We start from the raw sequence: 19,390 nt of genomic DNA, 5'->3' as shown, positions 1-19,390 counted from the left end.
TTTTAATTTTATGAGTCACAGAACACTTTTTCTTAAGTCTTCCCATTTGGGATAGCCACACGACAAACTGGCCCATCTGTCTTTGCATCATCACCGTGAGAAATCCTGCCTTAGTTAGGATTTGATTTTACAAGAGGCTTTCAACAATCCCTCCAATTCAATTCAATAAACACAAGTTTGCCTTGTTCCTACTGGCAACTAACCTCTATACAAACTCAGTCCCAAGGAAAAAGTCAACCCATTTTAATGCCTTAGGATCCTAAGACATTTGTACCAAAACTTCTTGAGCCATTTGACCTAAGGACTGATTCTGGGTAACATCAGACGTAACTTCTCCTAACACAATGTCTGCTTTACACTCTAGAGGCATTCAATAAACGTTCATACGCATTTAAATTAGCAGTAACATTAAATGTGAGATCCATACACTTAGGTCCTTAACATAACCTAGTAACTTAAACCTGGTCATATTAAGTAGATATCAGAAAAGGTTGTATGTTTTCAATCTAAAAACTAAGAGGGACACCCGGCTGGCTTAGGCATGCGATTCTTGGTCTCGGGGTCGTGAGTTGAAGCGCCACGTTAAGCATAGAGCTTCAAAGAAATTAAAATAAGTATATATGTACATGCATATACATATACATATAAACTAAGATAATGTCACACAATGTGTTAACTCTTAGAAGAGTGATCCTTTCTTCATCCAGTTCCCTGGGACTAACCTATGTATCATTTCACGCTAAATGCATTAAAATAGCAGATTTTTCACATGCATCTCAATTTTGTATCACAAATAAGGATCTCTGGCTGCACAGGCTGCCTAAACTTTAGTCTATGCAGGCCATGCTTGGATGTGAACTCCGGGAAGCTCACACTAACTGGGCAAAATGGTTCCTACGGTGACACAGATCCTCCGGGGTAAGCCAGGGGCACCGGCATGCAGTTACCTACAGAGACTTCATCAACACCGTACGTGCCTTCCATCTGCTTCCAAGAGATTTAAGTTCATTATCTGTGGGGTCTAAGACCTCTCCAGTCTTTTACAGATTAGACAAATTAATATATGTAAGTTCTCATTCTTTATAGACAACATATCTAGAGTTACGTATGCGTCAGCTAAAAATCTTCAAAGAGGGGAAATATAAATACAGTTATGAACCCCAGCAGTCAAGAGATACTACTGGGAAAGCAGAAAGGCCTACCTCTTCAGGCAGATGAAGAATGGTATGCTCTCCCGCGCTAAAATGTGACAGAGATTTATAGGCAGCGTTTGCTACAATTGATTCCTAGATGGGGTACCAGTAAGAGAAACAAAAGAAACAATATATATTACACATCACCTCTGGAGGAAGAACAAAATTCCCACGCCAACCTCAAAGTGCTATAGTCAGGGCTTTGGAAATCGTATTCATGGCTTGCTTACTAGGTCCCACTAAAAAGAGAGAGAAATCAGCACTCGGTAGAGAGATCAGAAGCACTGTGTTTTTATCCCAGTTCGGACATTAAACATCAATTCACTCCAAATCGCTCAGGTCCCCATCAGGTGGCATGGTTTACTGAAGCAGTATATGGATTTAAAGTCCGATCCATTGGAATTAGGTTCTGATTCTCCAGCTACTAACATGTTAGCCCATGGGAATCTAAGCTCATACACTCATGAGTGTAGTATAACGTCACCAACAGACACCCTCTTCTTTGTACTCCTTGATTGGAAATGACATCTAAAAAATGAACTGGACTTTTTTGTTCGTTTGGTATGCTCGTTGTTGAGGGACAGGCAAAGCAGCAAAGGGGAAGGGCCATTAAAAAAATGACGCAATGGCACCAGTCTCTCTTTACATCTGTCAGCTTCACCAGGTAACAAGTGCATTTTATGACAAAAATGCATTAATGGACATAAACTGGAAAGAATTTCTAGGGGCGCCTGGGTGGCTCAGTCAGTTAGGCGTCCGATTCTTGGTTTCGGCTCAGGTCATGATCTCACAGTTTGTGAGTTCAAGTTCCACGTTGGGCTCGGCACTGGCAGTGCAGAAGCCTGCTTGGGATTCTCCCTCTCTCTCTCCCTCCCTCTCTCTCTCTCTCTCTCTGCCCCTCCCCTGCTCATGCTCGCACACGCTCTCTCTCTCTCTCTCAAAATAAATAAATTATTAAAAAAATAAAAAAGAAAAGAATTTCGAAAACCTAAACTTACTAATGTCAGAATTCTTTTAAGATCAAGAAGCCGTCATTTCAAATTAGTTATATTTTTTTATTCAAACAGTCTTGTTTCACAGTTCTTTCCCACCTGGGTTGCGTTTCACTGACACCCTTGTGATAGTACCTTGTTTTGAGTGTGGGTCCAGAGGAAGCTGAGGACTTGGACTTTAAAATTCTGAAAAATCAATAAACATCACAATAAATTTTTAAGTCGAAGGCAAAACTGACAACAATCTAAAGCAGCAAACGGTGAAAATCAAATCACTTTCAAAATTATACCGCTAGTGACAGACTTCATCTGTATTTACCCATCATTCAGAAAATGAAAATGCTCAGAAACAGACTCATCATGGAAACATATGGACATTTCAAACACAGTGAGATGTTAGGATTACTAAATTGAGAAAACTGACCATTTTTTGTGGACCTCTCAAGTCCTACCTAGTACGAATGTCACTCCTCTTTCATGCCACTGTTCCCAGGAGGCAGTTCTCCCCTCTCCAAGTGACCATATGGCCCATGGCATACTGCAGCATCCGGTTTGATTATCTGTGTATGTGTCTAACTCCCTAGTAGATTTACACTCCTTAGGGCAGTGACTGACTTTTTCATTTCCAAAGCCTATACTATAAAGCCCAGGTCCTCAAATGACAAATATTTAATAAGTAACTGAGCTTAAAAAGCCATTTCTTTTCCAAAGCCCACAGTCTTCATCATTTCAATCACATCTAACTTCTTGTCCTTATAAATCATAGAAGGTTCTTCTATAACTCCTTGTCTTTGTATATTCTATTTCTTAGACTTCAATACGAAGCAATATTTTTTTTTTTTTTATTCTACAAGAACTTAGTCTTACAGCACCAACTAAATAAGGTTTACTTCAATCCCTCCTAGAATGCTGGCCCCTTCCACACCATACTCTCATAGCCCTTTGATTAAGTGTACTCACCCATCAAATGTTATTATTATTGGCACAAAAACAGACATTCAGATCAGTGGAACAGAATAGAGAACCCAGAAATGGACCCACAAACGTATGGCCAGCTAATCTTTGACAAAGCAGAAAAGAATACCCAATGGAATCAAGACAGTGTCTTCAGCAAACAGTGCTGGGAAAACTGGACGGCAACATGCAGAAAAATGAACCCGGACCACTTTCTTACACCAGACGCAAAAATAAATTCAAAATGGATGAAAGACCTAAATGTAAGACAGGAAGCCATCACAATCCTAGAGGAGAAAGCGGGCAAAAACCTCTTTGACCTCAGTCTCAGCAACTTCTTACTAAACACGTCTCTGGAGGCAAGGGAAACAAAAGCAAAAATGAACTATTGGCACCTCATCAAGACAAAAAGCTTCTGCACAGCAAAGGAAACAATTAGTAAAACTAAAAGGCAACCGTAAGAATGGGAGAAGATATTTGCAAATGACGTATTAGATAAAAATCTCCAAAGAACTTATCCCAACTCAACATCCAAAAAAACAAATAATCCAGTGAAGAAATGGGCAAAAGACATGAAGAGACACTTCTCCAAAGAATACATCCAGATTGCTAACAGACACATGAAAAGATGCTCAACATCACTCATCATCAGGGAAATACAAATTAAAACCACAATGAGATACAACCTTATACCTGTCAGAATGGCTAACATTAACAACTTAGGCAACAACAGATGTTAGCGAGGATGCGGAGAAAGAGGATGTCTTTTGCACTGCTGGTCAGAATGCAAGCTGGTGCAGCCACTCTGGAAAACAGTATGGAGGCTCCTCAAAAAACTAAAAATAGAACTACCCTACCATCCAGCAATTGCACTACTAGGTATTTATCCAAGGGATACCAGTGTGCTATCGCAAAGGGGCACATGCACCCCAATGTTTACAGCAGCTCTATCGACAATAGCCAAAGTCTGCAAAGAGCCCAAATGTCCATCGATGGTTGAATGGATAAATAAGATGTGTGTGTGTATATATGATATATCATACACACACACACACACACACACACACACACACACACACACACGTTCATTCAAAAAGAATGAAATTTTGCCATTTGCAACTACGTGGATGGAACTAGAAGGTATTAATGCTAAGTGGAATTAGAGAAAGACAAATCTATGATTTCACTCATATGTGGAATTTAAGATACAAAACAGATGAACATAGGGAAGGGAAGCAAAAATAATATAAAAGCAAGAAGGGGGACAAAACATGAGACTCTTAAATACAGAGAACAAACTGAGGGTTGCCAGAGGGGTTATGGGAGGAGGGATGGGCTAAATGGGTAAGGGGAATTAAGAAAGACACTTGTTGGGGCGCCTGGGTGGCTCAGTTGGTTAAGCGGCCGACTTTGGCTCAGGTCATGATCTCGCAGTCTGTGGGTTTGAGCCCCGCGTGGGGCTCTGTGCTGACAGCTCAGAGCCTGGAGCCTGTTTCAGATTCTGAGTCTCCCTCTCTCTGACCCTCCCCCGTTCATGCTCTGTCTCAAAAATAAATAAAACATTTAAAAAAAAAAAAAAGACACTTGTTGGAATGAGCACTGGGTGTTATACATAGGGGATGAATCATTGGAATCTACTCCTGAAATTATCATTGCACTATATGCTAACTAAGTTGGATGTAAATTAAGAATACAATAAAAAAAACTTTTAAATGTTATTATAATTATTGTTGCTTACATCTACCTCTTCTGCCAACCTTTGAGCTCTTGGAAGGCAAGGACTGGGGCACGCCCGGGTGGCTCAGTGGGTTAAGCGTCTGACTTCTCCTCAGGTCATGATCTCACAGTTCGTGAGTTTGAGCCCTGCATCAGGCTCTCCGCTGCCAGCGCAGAGCCCGCTTCAGATCCTCTGTTTCCCTCTCTGTCTCTCTCAAAAATAAATAAACACTTAAAAAAAAGAAAAAGGAAGGCAAGGACTGACAACATGGTGTGATGGCAAAGTACAGACTATGGAGCTAAAAGTTACAGGTTTAGACACCAGCCTTCATTTAGAAACTACAATGTTCGTCAAGTTACTTGCCTAGCATGTGGCAGGTACTTAATAAACATTTAATGAATGGATGAACCTCTTCAAATCTCAGATCCTTTAGCTATAAAATGAAAAATAATACCTTCCTGTGAGACATTATAACAAATTGGTATAAATTAATGGGAAAGGTGCTGGGAATATAATAAACACTTAAAAAGAATATCTAGAATATGTATTAGTGTCTGTAAAGCCGAGCACAGTTTTAATAAATATATCCCGAGTCAATGAATGGATACACAAGCACTTTGCAAAGCAATTCAGAAAATACACTAATGGAAGCATCGTGTCTATTTTCAACAAGCTTATACTTTAATGGGAAAAATAATATATGCACAAACACACATATCTGTAGTATAAAATAGAAGTAAATGTTCTTAAAAGTGCCTGGGTGGCTCAGTCGGTTGAGCTTCTGGCTTTGGCTCTGTCATGATTCTGCGGTTTGTGAGTTCAAGCCCTACATAGGGCTCTGAGCTGACAGCTCAGAGCCTGGAACCTGCTTGAGATTCGGTGTCTCCCTTTCTTTCTGCGCCTCCCCTGCTCTTTCTCAAAATAAATAAACGTTTTTTAAAAGAGAAATGCTCTTAGAATAGTATAAAGAATCAAGTCTCTAGCAATAGATTCCCACTTGCACAAAAATTCTCAAAGAACGGGATGAATTCAACCAATTACGTATCGTCTAAAATCGATTTTAAAATTAGAGATGGGAAAAAAAAGCAATTCTGACAGAAAACAATGTGCACAAAGGAAATGAAATGGAAAAGTTTGGAGGCAGGAAAAAAAAACAAAACATTACCAGTGGTTTAATTTTCCTAGAGTGCAGGGGGCAGAAAAATAGAGTGAGGCCAGATTCTAAAAGACCTGATTAGGTATTTACTGGTTACGTAAAAAGGGGTTGGACTCCATTTTAGGCAAACACAAGACACTGCAGTGACTGGGAACAGCAACGACCTAAGAAATGCTTTGGGAAAATTATACCCAAACTCTAAGCAGGTAACAGAGAACCCGTTATCTAGATACATACAGGGAGAGAGGCAAAGAGGGAGGGAGAAAGGAAGGCAACGGATGGTGAGAGAAGAGAAGATGAGGGAAAAGAGGGGGACGGGGAGAGACAGAGAGAGAGCAAGACAGACAGATCGAGACAAATGGACAGAGGTCTCCTTCTACATGTCTTTATTTCTGCTTCCAAGTGGATATGGTCACTGAAGGGCTCTCTCTTACTGGGAGGAAACTGATGGATGGAATGGCCTCAAAGCAATCTATCTGAGCAACAAGGAACCTCATTAAGATATGCATGAAGATTGGGGCGCCTGGGTGGCTCCATCAGTTAAGCGTCCGACTTTGACTCCGGTCATGATCTTACGGCTTCTGAGTTCGAGCCCCGCGTCGGGCTCTGGGCTGACCGCTCAGAGCTCGGAGCCTGATTCAGATTCACCCTCTCTCTGCCCCTCCCCTGCTAGCACTCTGTCTCTCTCTCAAAAATAAATAAACATTAAAAGAATTAAAAAAAAAAAAAAGATAAGCATGAAGATACACCAGAATAAGACACCACTGGAAAAGAATGTACGCTCGAAAAAGAAAAAAAATCAAGTCCCGCCTCCCCACAACAGAAAACTGACAGCCACTGGTAAGCAACGAGAAGAAACCAGCACAAAAGCCAGTTCCTAAATTAACCTGTAATAAAATCTGAATAACTCAAAGTACAAGCAATACAAAGGTATATGAGTTCAGTCCTTGAAAACAGAAAATGAATATACACAACATGTCCTTACTTTGGCTTTTAGTCTTAGCTCTGTGTTACTAGCCCAACAGACTTTCTGACAACGTAAGTATACGTATCATAACGGTCGCCATAAAAAAGACGGTTGGTGAACTACATACTCTAGAGTCTCAAATTGATTCTTTTTTTTTTAATACCCTGAAACAAAAACCCAAATGTGAGAATAAACTCACAGTCCCCTATATTGGTTCAATCATGCATGAACTATTTACTGAATATATGTTATGTGCCAGGCGCTAAGCTAGGTATTGTATCTTCAGGAAGGACAAGTTTGATTTCATCCACTGTGCAGCACTAAGAATGATTGGAAGAAGTATTATCTTATAATCCTGCCTTCTCACATAATCTAAAGCATTTAAGAGACTATTATTGGATTCTTACGGGGGAGGTAGTTTATCAAAGTCTGTGAAGAACTAAATCAAACTAAAAGTTCACGAAGACTTCAAGTGAAAATCAATTGCTCCTCTTTAATGGAAAAAGGGAAAAGGTGAGCATGAGCGGCGATATGGCGACAAAAGTTGAGACATAAATGAATTCACCACTCTCTCATTTGACTCATTTCAAGAAGAGATAATACAGAAAATGTTAAGCAGAATATATGAATCTTCTAGCAAAGCATCTTCCACCAAGTGTTTCGGGTCACTACAATGACAAATACTGAGCAGCTCATAAAATTATTTTCCTCTCGGGGCGGTGGGGTGGCTCAGTTAGTTAAGTGTCCGCTTTCAGCTCAGGTCATGATCTCACAGTCCGTGAGTTTGAGCCCCGTGTCAGGCTCTGTGCTGACAGCTCAGAGCCTGGAGCCTGCTTTGGAGTCTGTGTCTCCCACTCTCTCTGCCCCTCCCCTGCTCATGCTCTGTCTCTGTCTCAAAAATAAATAAAAACATTTAAAAAAATTAATTAAAAAAATTATTTTCCTCTCCTAAGACAGTTTGATTTTTCAATCATCCTCATTGTATAGACGTTCATAGGAAATGTGAACTAACATGTAAAAATCAAATCTATGACAAACGTAGAAGCAAAACACAAATGACAGTATGTCTGTACTATGGGAGAATTCTGCCCTGCCTTATTAAAGTCTTTGTGACATTTTTTACAAGTAAAAACACCAACAAAATGAATTTCAACTTTTGGCCTCAGGAATTCTATTACTTTAGAAACACCGTTTTTAACACACTGACTTTTTAAAATCTTGACTATCTTCTCCTAATAAAAACTTGGTATCCTTTAGGTAAATAAGCCTTAAAAAGACAGAATTGATAGGATGGATATTCTCCTACTCCACGAAGATTTCATGTTCTCAGAACAAAATGTGGTAAAGGAGTTTTGCCAAAGGTTAGGGATATCTTCTTCTGTAAGTTATCATAAAGCCCACGTCTTTCCAATGTAGAAAGAGATAATTTATCGAGCTCCAAGTGCATACCTCATATTCAGCTGTATTGACTGTCAAGGAAGGAACCAGAGAGAACAGTTCACTGAGGGTCTTCAAAATGAGAGGTCTCGTGTCACAGCTGAGCTTCGGGGAGAGAGCTTTCCACGTGGAGCGAATGCAAACAACCTGGGAAGCAAATAAAAAAGTCAACACCCAACCAAATCCCAACGGACAGGAGGCCACTAGTAAAGAGGAGTCGCTTTATTGTGAGGAAACTAGGAAAGAACAAGAAGAGTATTCCCGGAAGTTAAGATTTGATAAGGGAATCACTCCTCAAAAGAACTTCTTTATTTATTTATTTTAATTTTTATATTTTCAAAAGAACTTATTTAAACCAAGGTAAACAACTGTTGAAGAAGACGCAGCCTGATTCACACGATGGCTTCTTTACTACTTTATTTTGGTGAATCAAGGAAATAAAACTCACACATGCGTGCACATGCGTAGACACACACACACACACACACACACACACACACACACACACACCAGATTAGCCATATACATTGTTGAAGAATCATTGCCTGAAACAAAGAAGGGTAAGCCAATGTTAGAACAGTTTTAAAGACAGGTAGGTATCCACAGTGTTTGTGGTTTTTCAGTCCTGCTGAAACTGCATCACCACTCCGAAAATTGAGATGTTAACAGATATAAATCGAACACACTCAAGTCATCTTGCAAACATTTAAAGGAGTCTGGAGAATAAGTGTATTATTTAAAATAATAATGGGGGGGGCACCTGGGTGGTTTGGTCGGTTAAGCGCCTGACTCTTGATTTTAGCTCAGGTCATGATCTCCCCGTTCGTGAGTTCAAACCCCTCACTGTCAATGCACAGCCTGTTTGGGAGTTGCCCTCTCTCCTTCTCTCTCTCTGCCCCTCCCCTGCTTGCTCTTTCTCTCTCTCTCTCTCCCTCATTCATAAATAAACTTTAAAATAATAATTGGGGTTCCTAGATGGCTCAGTTAGAGCAAGCAACTCTGGATCTCAGGGTGATAAGTTAAAGCCCCATGCTGGGCACAGAGCTTACTTTAAAATATATATATAAATATATCGACAGATTGGTAGATAAATTACTTTAAACCTTGGTTTTCAAAGTCTCTACAGATTTTTTAAGAGACTGATAAATGATAAAATAAAACTACAGCTCTGGGATGCCTGGGTGGCTCAGTCAGTTAAGTGTCTGACTATTGATCTCAGCTCTGGTCTTATCTTAGGGCTGTGAGTTCAAGCCCTGCGATGGGCTCTGAGCTGGGCGTGAAGTCTCTTTACAAAGAAAACAAAACAAAACAACAACAACAACACCCCACCGCCCAACAAAAATGTTATTTTTAACTTGACCCAATTTTCTAAATCAAGTGTTCTTAGTTCATTTCAGTATCGTTCATTTCAGTATCTCATTTTCTGGATATTCAAATGTCTCTTAAGTTCGATCCCAACTACAACAGATGATTTCTTCATGTACAGATATTTTATTAAAATTTTAAAACTCAGGCAGGAAGAGTGCCAACACAGATCAATTAGATAGAGTTTAACAAGGATTAATCTTTCTCAAATACTCCCATCTCTTCTCTGAAGCTTCAATTAACACACAATTTATCTCCATCTATAAACATACATTATTTAGGAAAAACTACATAAGGTAGTAAGTGAAAAGATGTCAAAGATAAATGAATATACTTAAGGACACAGATTAAGGAGAGGCTTAAAGAGGAGACGGCGAAGAATATCTCAGAACAGCTGGAGTTGACGCTTTTGCTCTTATTTTCTTCTTTCCACGAAAGAGCAGAAAAGTGGTCTTTGGCTTGGGGTCCACTACAAATTTGGATCCCATTAACATATACTAAGGGGGCACCTCGGAGGCTCAGTTGGTTGAGCGTCAGTTTGTGATCTCGAAGTTTGTGAGTTCGAGCCCCACAGAGAAGCATAAAGTACTAAGAGGAACAATGGAATATAAAACACAATAGAACATTTCAAAGAACTTAGCCCCTATTGGAAAGGAAGAGAAACGTATGCAATTCTAAATTATCAGGAAACAAAAGGTGTATGGTTAGAACCTAAACTGTCTTCAACAGAAAAGAGTTTCAGGAGGCACCGGGGAGTAAAGCTTTGTCTGGGGGTAGGGGTCATCAGAGAGAACATCGAGAGCCAGGAAGCCGTGAGATGGGACTTGAGGAACGAATGGGCAGAAATCAAGCAGACACTCCAGGAGAAAGTGGAAAGCATTAAGTCAGAACACAAAACACAAAACCAGTGCCCAAAGTACCGGTCAGGAAAGACTGGCGCATCAGAGAGTCCCTAGGATACCAAAACAGTTTCAATCAGAATCAAAAAAGAAAAGGAATCCTCCAGGGGTTTCTGAGTTGGGGAACAATCAAAATTAAAATGCCAGGGGCACCTGGGTGGCTCAGTTGGCTGAACGTCCAACTCTTGATTTCAGCTCAGGTCATGATCCCAGGGTCATGGGATCGAGCCCTGCATCAGGCTCTGCACTGAACGTGGGGCCTGCTTAAAGATTCTCTCTCTCTCTGTCGCCCCCCCCCGCCCCCCACCCTGGTAAAAACTGAAATGCTACTTTTGAAAGATTCTTCTGGTAGTCTCATAGCCAAAGTCAAAGCAGTCACCCAAACTAATACCTATTTCTCACTGGTCCCTATCATACAGAGCCTCAAACGTTTTCCAAAAACCCCATGCTCACTAACTGTACTAATTGTCTATGCTTTCTCTTCACTTTAAACGCCTGTCCGATTCCAACTGAGGTGTTTCAAGACCCAGTTCCACAATTAAGTTTTCTTACAATTCAAGCCCTCCTTTTATCCCTTTCCTTTCCTCCACCTTCCAACTCTTAAAACTCTGTACCACCCAATTTAGCATTTAATTATATACTGTCTAGTATTATTCACTATTTTCGTGAATGTAAGTTGTCTCCTCAAGTAGATATTAAGTTCTCTGAAGACAATGATCGTGTCTTTTGATTCTCCTTCCCCACTCACCGCGCATGATAATAAGTATATATCAGATTATCAGTCCTTATCAACGACTCATGGTCCTGGAACCTGAGGAGTACTAAATGTGAGATGGAGAATAAAAGAACGCAAAGAACTAGGAGGATGAATTGGGAAGGGACAGGTTTTGCACCTAAAGACCCGAGTGAATAAAAAGCAAGATGTAAAAAGGAGGGAAAAGCGGACGAAAAAGCGTATCTGTAGGAGATGAGGAGTTCCGTGTGGGAGATATTTGCTGTGAATTGACAGAAAGACATCCAGAGAGAAATATCCTGCAAGCAAGAGGAAAGGAAAGTACTATAACTCAGTTATAGCTTTGTCGCCAATAGCTTTGTCGTTTGAATATTTCTACAAATCAAAATACGCCAAGCCAAGTACGGCCGCACAGATGCTCTGATGCACCCTGCCCACCAGCAGAGACAACGTCTCGCCACCAAGTACAGAAGTACAAAAAGGGCCTTGCCCTTTCCATGGGTGGTGGGTGGGGAGGAAGGCTATATCCTCCAAGTATTGTCAAGGGCTCACAGAACTTTTTTGAAGAAGTCTTCCGCCTAGAAAGTTTGAAAGCTAATGCCTGAAATGGTACTGGACATATGGAAAATATTTCAGAACCCCAGCCATGAACTGTGGCCTTAAACATAAGCAAAGGATACCTGCAGGGAATACTTGTAAATCCGGCTTGCTCCCATACATAATCGGAAACAGGGCAGCCTCTAGTAAAGAAGGCTGCTTTCTCTGACCTTCCCAACTCTGGGCTATTCTTGACACCACATCTCAGAGACCTTCTGACACTGAGAGCACCTTAGATTTAATCTGTTACCATCTTGCTACGTGCATCTCGTGGAACCCCATGGATCTGACCCACACTACCCATTTGGCTTGTACAACCTGTCAAATTACATCAGGTTCGTCAGTTTACTGGCTTGTTCTGCCTCTACTATGCATCACCCAATGACTTGTCTGGTTTCAGAAAGCAGATTGACTTCTGGCTCTAGCAATGGGATAGGCCACACCTGAAATGACTGATAATGAAGGAAATTCTGCTGCATACAGCTGAGCTGAAGAGGAAAAAAAAGGGGCGGGAGGGGTTGGTGTTAATTACCCAGTGCCTGAAACAAGAAGGGAAATAACTACACTGAGGTATTTTAAGAAAGTTGTCAGTTTCCATAACCTAATAGCTTGTGTTTCGAAGTCCACATGGAAAGAGGAGATACAACCTTTAGCCTACAGGAGGCAGGGAGTTGGAACGGAGCACCCTTGAAGGGCTGCACCCTTAGTGTAACAGCTGGACTGAAAACCAACAAGCTGAGACATTAACATAAAAAATGGCAGTGACGTGGGGGGCACCTGGATCATTTCAAGGGCTATTCCTCCAACACATAACCCAAATGGTTCACACGGAAAAATGAAGTAAAATACTCTCCTCTAAAAAAGGAGTTCGGGGGGCGCCTGGGTGGCGCAGTCGGTTAAGCGTCCGACTTCAGCCAGGTCACGATCTCACGGTCCGTGAGTTCGAGCCCCACGTCAGGCTCTGGGCTGATGGCTCAGGGCCTGGAGCCTGTTTCCGATTCTGTGTCTCCCTCTCTCTCTGCCCCTCCCCCGTTCATGCTCTGTCTCTCTCTGTCCCAAAAATAAATAAACGTTGAAAAAAAAAATAAAAAAGGAGTTCGGAAAACTGTAACGATACAGTCCGACATGAAAGAACTTTTTAAAGCAACAAACAGCAGGGCTAAAAATCCCAAGACCTTCAGATAACAAAATGGAAATACAGAAGTACTTGAAAGAATTAAAGATTTCAGACAGGGCATTTAATTCCCAGTAAAAGAGTATGGCATGATGGGGGTGTCTGAGTCACTCAGTCGGTTAAGCTCCAACTCTTGATTTTAACTCAAGTCATGATCTCACCGTTTGTGAGATCGAGCTCCACATGGGGTTCTGTGCGGACAGCGTGGAGCCTGCTTGGGATTCTCCCTCTCTCTTCCTCTCTCCCTGCTCCTCCCCTGCTCTCTGTCTCTCAAAACGAATAAATAAACTTAAAAAAAAAAAAAAAAGAGTATGGCATGATGGAAAAGAAGAGGCAAGTTTGGAAAAGAGCCAATCTCCAGAATCAAAGCATGTCATCATTGAAATTATTGACCCAACAGATAAGAAGTTGTCCTAAACACTCACCAGAGAGATCAGAGTTACAAAATATAAAAAGAAATTTCAAAATCAGGTTGTATCAAAAGAAGTGGCCTTCCTTATGTTTATCAAGTGTTCCTAAAGGAGTTTAATTTTAGAATGGCCCTTGGAGAAGTGGTTGATTCCAGGACTAGACTAAGAAAATGTAACATAAGTCTGGAGCATCTTATGATGCCAAAAGTAGGGATGTGTTCAAAAAAGGATGTCAACTTGTTGAAGGGGCCTAAGAGCCAATTTTAAAGTGTTCCCAATGGCCAAATAAATATCCCCTGAGTCCACAGAGGCATAGCTAGATAAATAAGTAAGCAAATAAAAAAGAAGGCACAGCTCTTCCTTAGAGAAAAATTCCAATTAATAAACGCAGAAGCAACGAAAGAAAGAAATCATCACCATTAGACAGACACCACAGGAATAACTGTCACAGGCAAGAGCTGCTGGTGGATAAGATTAGTGGACAAAAGTGTGAGGACAAACAGGACAACTGGATGGTCTCAAAGTATCTCCTCCAAGAAATGTGTTAATTACAAAAGAAAAAACCCAGTAACCGTGATGTAGAAAAACCCAGGATGTATCACATTCACCGAGTATTGAGTAGTGAAGGTTAATATCACCAGTAATGACACATACCAACATCAGGTACTCCTGATATGATACGGTGAGAAACACTACTTCTGGAGTATCCTTACCAAAAAATGCACAAGCTCAGTCTAATCATGAGGAAAGACCATGTACACCCAAATCGAAGGACATGTTACAAAATACCTAACCAGGACTCTTCAAAAATGTCGGCGTTGGGCGCCTGGGTGACTCAGTGGGTTAAGCATCCAGGTCTGGATTTCGGCTCGGGTCATGAGATCGAGCGCCATGTTGGGCTCTGCGCGGAGAGCACAGAGACTGCTTGGGATTCTCTCTCTCCCTCCCTGCCCCTCCCCCACTCACATACACACTCTCTCAAAAATAAATACATAAATAAAGTGTCAGCATCAAGAATGTTGAGGAGACCGAGAAACTGGCACAGACTGGATGAGCTAGGTAACGTGACACAAGTGCCACGTGAGATCCTAGAATGGATCCTGGAACAAAAAAAAAAGGACATTAGTGGGAAAACTGCGAAGCCCGAATAAAGTCTGCAGTCTGGTTAATGGCACTGCACCAACGTTAATTTCTTAGTTTTGGTGGCTGTGCTATAGTAATGAACGTAAGATGTTAACACTAGGGAAAGCAGAGTGAAAAATTATACACAAGCTCTCCGTACTAGTTTTCTTTTTTTTGTTGTTTCTAACAGCTTTTTTGAGATATAATTCACATACGATTCACCACCTGTGTACAATTCGATGGTTTTCAGGATACTCCCAAAGTTCAGCAACTATCATCATAATCAATTCTGCAACAGTTTCATCACCTCAAAGAGGAACCCCATAATCATTCATCACTCATTTCGCTCCAGTCTTCCCAATCCTAGACTACCATAAATCTACTTTCTATCTTCATAAGTTTGCCTTTTCTAGATCTTTTCTATAAAGGGGATCATGCAATATGTGGTCTTTCATTATTGGCTTCTTTCAATTAGCAAATTGCTTTTAAGGTTCATCTACATCATAGCATGTATGCTACTTGTTCTTTTTAATCACTAAATACGATTCCATTCTATGTATATACCTCTTTGCACTATTTTTTGAAACCTTTCGGAAGTTATTTATTTTTTACTTATTTTTTTGAGAGGAGAGTGAGCGAGCAGGGGAGGGGAAAAAAGAGAGAGAAAGAGAGAGAATCCCAAGCAGTCTCTGTGCTGGCAGAGCCCGATGCGGGGCTCGATCTCATGAACCGTGAGATCTTGACCTGAGTGCAAGTCAAGAGTTGGATGTTTAACCTACTGAGCCACCCGGGTGCCCCTGAAAGTTATTTCAAAATAAAAGTTTAAAAATAGGAATAGAGAGAGAGAGAAAAAAAAAGAACTACTTAAAGAAATAATGGCGAAGAAATCCCTAAGTCGATGAAAGACATTAATTCTCTAAGCCCTCAGCAAGAAAAATAAGTTTCCATTCACATACATTATAAGATGGCTATTTAGCACCAAAGGCAAAGAGATAATGTTCAAAGCCAAATGGGAAAAAAAAGAGAATATCAAAAAATAGAGAGTATCTGCAAAGGACCAATTTAGAGTAACAGCAGACCTCAAAATTAACAAGACCAGGGACCATGCAATAACATCTTAAAGGTGCTGAGGAAACTATCAGCCTACAACACTAAATCCACCATTCACTAGTAAGGGCAAAACAAACAAGAATAGATAAAGTAGATGGAACACCTAGGTATTATGGACATAGAGCATATGAATATTTACGGACAAATTGCTGTGAACATCTTGCTTAGTTCATCTATGAGTTTTGGAGAATATACCCATTCTAAGTGCTTACGTTATGCATATTTTATTGCCGACTGTGTTTCTCGGGGAGAATGATATTTTTGCCATGTCATGCGTCCATGAGAATCTTAGCAACACTACACAGCACAGATTAAGAAGACTCTGGGCAGTGTGGTCCACTCGAAAGAGCACACGATTAGAGTTCAAAAGCCCCAGGCTCTCCCATTTGGTAGCTGTGTGACTACGGCAAAGTCATTAATCTCCTTCAATCTGTTTCCCCAGCTGCAAAACAGAAATAATACTAGAAACACCTGCTCTGCGTATAGCACAAGGTTAGCAGTAAAGGCAATGTTGAGACAATTGTATGCAAACGTGCTTTGTACGCTGTAAAAGATGGTTACTGCTGTTATAGCTGAAGGAAGAAATAATGAATCCTCATGCCTTAGGAATGACTTTGTTCCTTCACAGAGGAACATCAGATAGCTATCTTCTAATTTTACTTCCAAAAGCTATTTCTAGAAATTCCTGGGAACAGCCTACTCCTTTTGTCCCGATGCTTTTTTCCAACAGAGGGAAAGCTTTACATATATGTATGTATGTATGTGTGTGTGTGTGTGTGTGTGTGTATACATACATATATATATATATATATATATATATATATATATATATATATATATAGAGGCAATGAAAACTGCCTTATTTGCCCTTTTCATAATGAAGGTAAAAGAAACTGTCTTCACAATTAAAGCACTCAGGTCATCATCATGCACTGAAGTCCTCTTAAGCTAATTCAGCACCCACAATTCATAAAACAGGATGCTTCTGTTATGAAAATACAATAACAGGGGATAAGAGGGAGTTTAAGCAGACACAATCAATGGAGCAGAAACAATGAGAAAAATAACATTCTTTCTTACCCTAATAATATGGGGTTAAAGGTTAGAAGCATAAGAAAATGACTAGCCCAGGTTTATTTAGGCAATTTTGCAGTCTGTCAATGCCTGAGACTAGTTTATTATCAAGGCAGTGTCCTAGAAAATAAGTGAGGTATATACTAACTTGCCTTTTAAAAAGTCCTTTATAATCTAAAGGGCAGTAATTCCAATGATTTCCTATGACAATTGCTCAATTTCTGTCCTGTTCAGGGCAAATAATGTAGAAACACGTATCTAAATCCCAAACTGTGGCTCAGCAAATGTAAAATATTTGTACTTGACGTGGTAAGGTTGCCCTCCTGTTAACAGTCCTTAACCTCTCCAGGCCATCTCCAAAAGAAGCGCGCCAGAGACCTTTCAAATTATTCTGTATTTCGGAGAAAGAGTTGGGCGGTTTAGAGCGCAGACCTGTCATTCTAGTATCTGAACAGGAGGGGCTTAGAATTGTGTGAGCCACACAAGTAACAACAGAGAGGCATTTATCAAACAGACTGATCTAGACTCTCCCTCCAAGGGACTCGCTTCTCAATGGCCAGGGATTTCAGGTTTCTCTTTCATTTCCCCCTGTGAGAAGTCGAAGCTTCCCTGAGATACTGCCCTATAGAGAATAGTCTCTTCCGATGCAAACTCCATTGATTTCTCTGCAGGAACAGAAAGAATGACACAAAGAGCTCCCCGCAGGGACGTTCACTTTTCAATTTTGCTAGATTCTGTCCGGATTAATTATCTATTTCATGTTGGGCATTCTTCTGGCATGAACTAGCAAACGCACAGTAAGAATGTGTCAGAAATATTCTCTGACAACAAAATGATTAGTTCTCTCTTCCCCTCCACATAACCAGAGGGAATTTTTTTTTTTAAAGGTCAGTTCCTTCCACTGTTCAGGAGAAATGGAGGTTAGAGTTCAAGGTAGTAAAGAAAAATAACAGGAATTCGATCAAAATAGCTTAAAATCCAAAAAAAAAAAAAAAAAAAAACACAAGAAACAAAAAACCAAAACCCAAATTGTTAAAAAAGCTGTTCAGCAGACACGAATCTGAAAGCAAAGCAAACGCAGTGTCTTAGCAGCAAAAGTAAAATATCGCCCACCTACATTTTATTTTTTTATTATTTATCTTAATGCTTATTTTTGAAAGACAGGCTGAGCGCGAGTAGGGGAGGGGCAGGGAGAGAAGGAGACACAGAATCCCCAAGCAGGCTACAGGCTCTGATCTGTCAGCACAGAGCCCGAAGTTGGGCTTGAACTCACCAGCTGTGAGATCATGACCTGAGCTTAACTGACTGAGCCACCCAGGCGCCCCATCACCCACCTAAATTTTTAAAAGGGCTAAAGTGGGGGGGGGGGAGCGGCTGGGGCTCAGTCAGTTGACCATCAACTTTGACTTCAGTCATGATCTTGCAATTCGTGGGTTCAAGCCCCTGCATTGGGTTCTGTGCTGACAGCTAGGAGCCTGGAGACTGCTTGGGATTCTGTATCTCCCTCTCTCTCCACCCCTCCCCCCGCTCACGCTCCCTGTCTCCCTCCCTCCCTCCCACCCTCTCTTTCTCCCCCAAAAATAAAAATAAACTTTTAAAAGTTTTAAAACAAAAATAAATAAGGGCTAAAGGGATTAACATGAGTGCACTGTGTAGAGCTTGAGAAGTCATTTAGTGCCATTTCACATTGAAAAATCAACAACGTGCTACGCATCAAAAATAATTGATGGATTAAGCAGTCAGTACAGAGGCTCTAAAAACATCTTCCAGAACAATTTTAAGCAGCACACATGAAACGTTTGGGAATACCTATTGAGTTTAGTCCCCTTTACAATGATGGAGTTCCACGAAGACATCTGAGTAACCAACGTTGCCGTTACTGAAACACGACCAAACTACATGTTCACTGAAAATGATTCTTCTATCTTCCTCCACCCCCTCTATGTATCCACAGATTTGCGGATAATACAACTGACGAGTTCTTTGTAGATAACAATCATGAACATCAGTCTTGCGTGCCTGAATTAAACAGATTCGTCTACAACTTCCTAAGAACAAGGAAGAAACATACTTCAGACCCCTTTCCGAAGAAACAACCAACCTCCTGTTTCATAAAAACTAAAGGCAGGGGCACCTGGACGGCTCAGTTGGTTAAGTGTCCAACCGTGTCTCAGGTCATGATCTCGCAGTCCATGGGTTCGAGCCCCGCGTCGCGCTCTGCGCTGACAGCTCAGAGCCTGGAGCCTGCTTCGGATTCTGTGTCTCCCTCTCTCCCTGCCCCTCCCCAACTCACGCTCTGTCTTTCTGTCTCTCTCAAAAACAAACAAACATATACAAAAATTTTTAAAAATAAAAAGGTAGAGACTCAACGTTACCCCACCCCAACCTCTTTTCAAACCTAATTTGTCCATGTGCATCAGAAATGTGAGCGCACTAAATAATAAAGATTAAGATACAAAAAAACACTTCTCACAGTGTGGTTTACAACAT

At 40.8% G+C, this 19,390-nt stretch overlaps 1 protein-coding gene across 1 annotated transcript in view; it reads right to left on the bottom strand.

Annotated features, from left to right (window-relative positions):
* Window positions 1-19,390, bottom strand: part of FOCAD (focadhesin) — a 283,468-nt gene that overhangs the window by 119,240 nt on the left and 144,838 nt on the right. Inside the window, exons 15-17 of the mRNA XM_047064929.1 lie at window positions 8,429-8,563; window positions 2,321-2,371; window positions 1,203-1,286 (exon numbers count right to left, since the gene is read on the bottom strand). Of these exons, the coding sequence (XP_046920885.1) occupies window positions 1,203-1,286; window positions 2,321-2,371; window positions 8,429-8,563 (270 nt within the window). The remainder of the gene's footprint in view (window positions 1-1,202; window positions 1,287-2,320; window positions 2,372-8,428; window positions 8,564-19,390) is intronic.

The sequence above is a fragment of the Lynx rufus genome, unplaced genomic scaffold, assembly GCF_022079265.1.
Source record: "Lynx rufus isolate CCGP_SWC_20201006 ecotype Redwood Valley unplaced genomic scaffold, mLynRuf1.p SCAF_10, whole genome shotgun sequence".
NCBI lineage: Eukaryota > Metazoa > Chordata > Mammalia > Carnivora > Felidae > Lynx > Lynx rufus.
The sequence above is the reverse complement of the archived record's forward strand: the minus strand, read 5'-3'. Positions and strand labels throughout refer to the sequence as shown.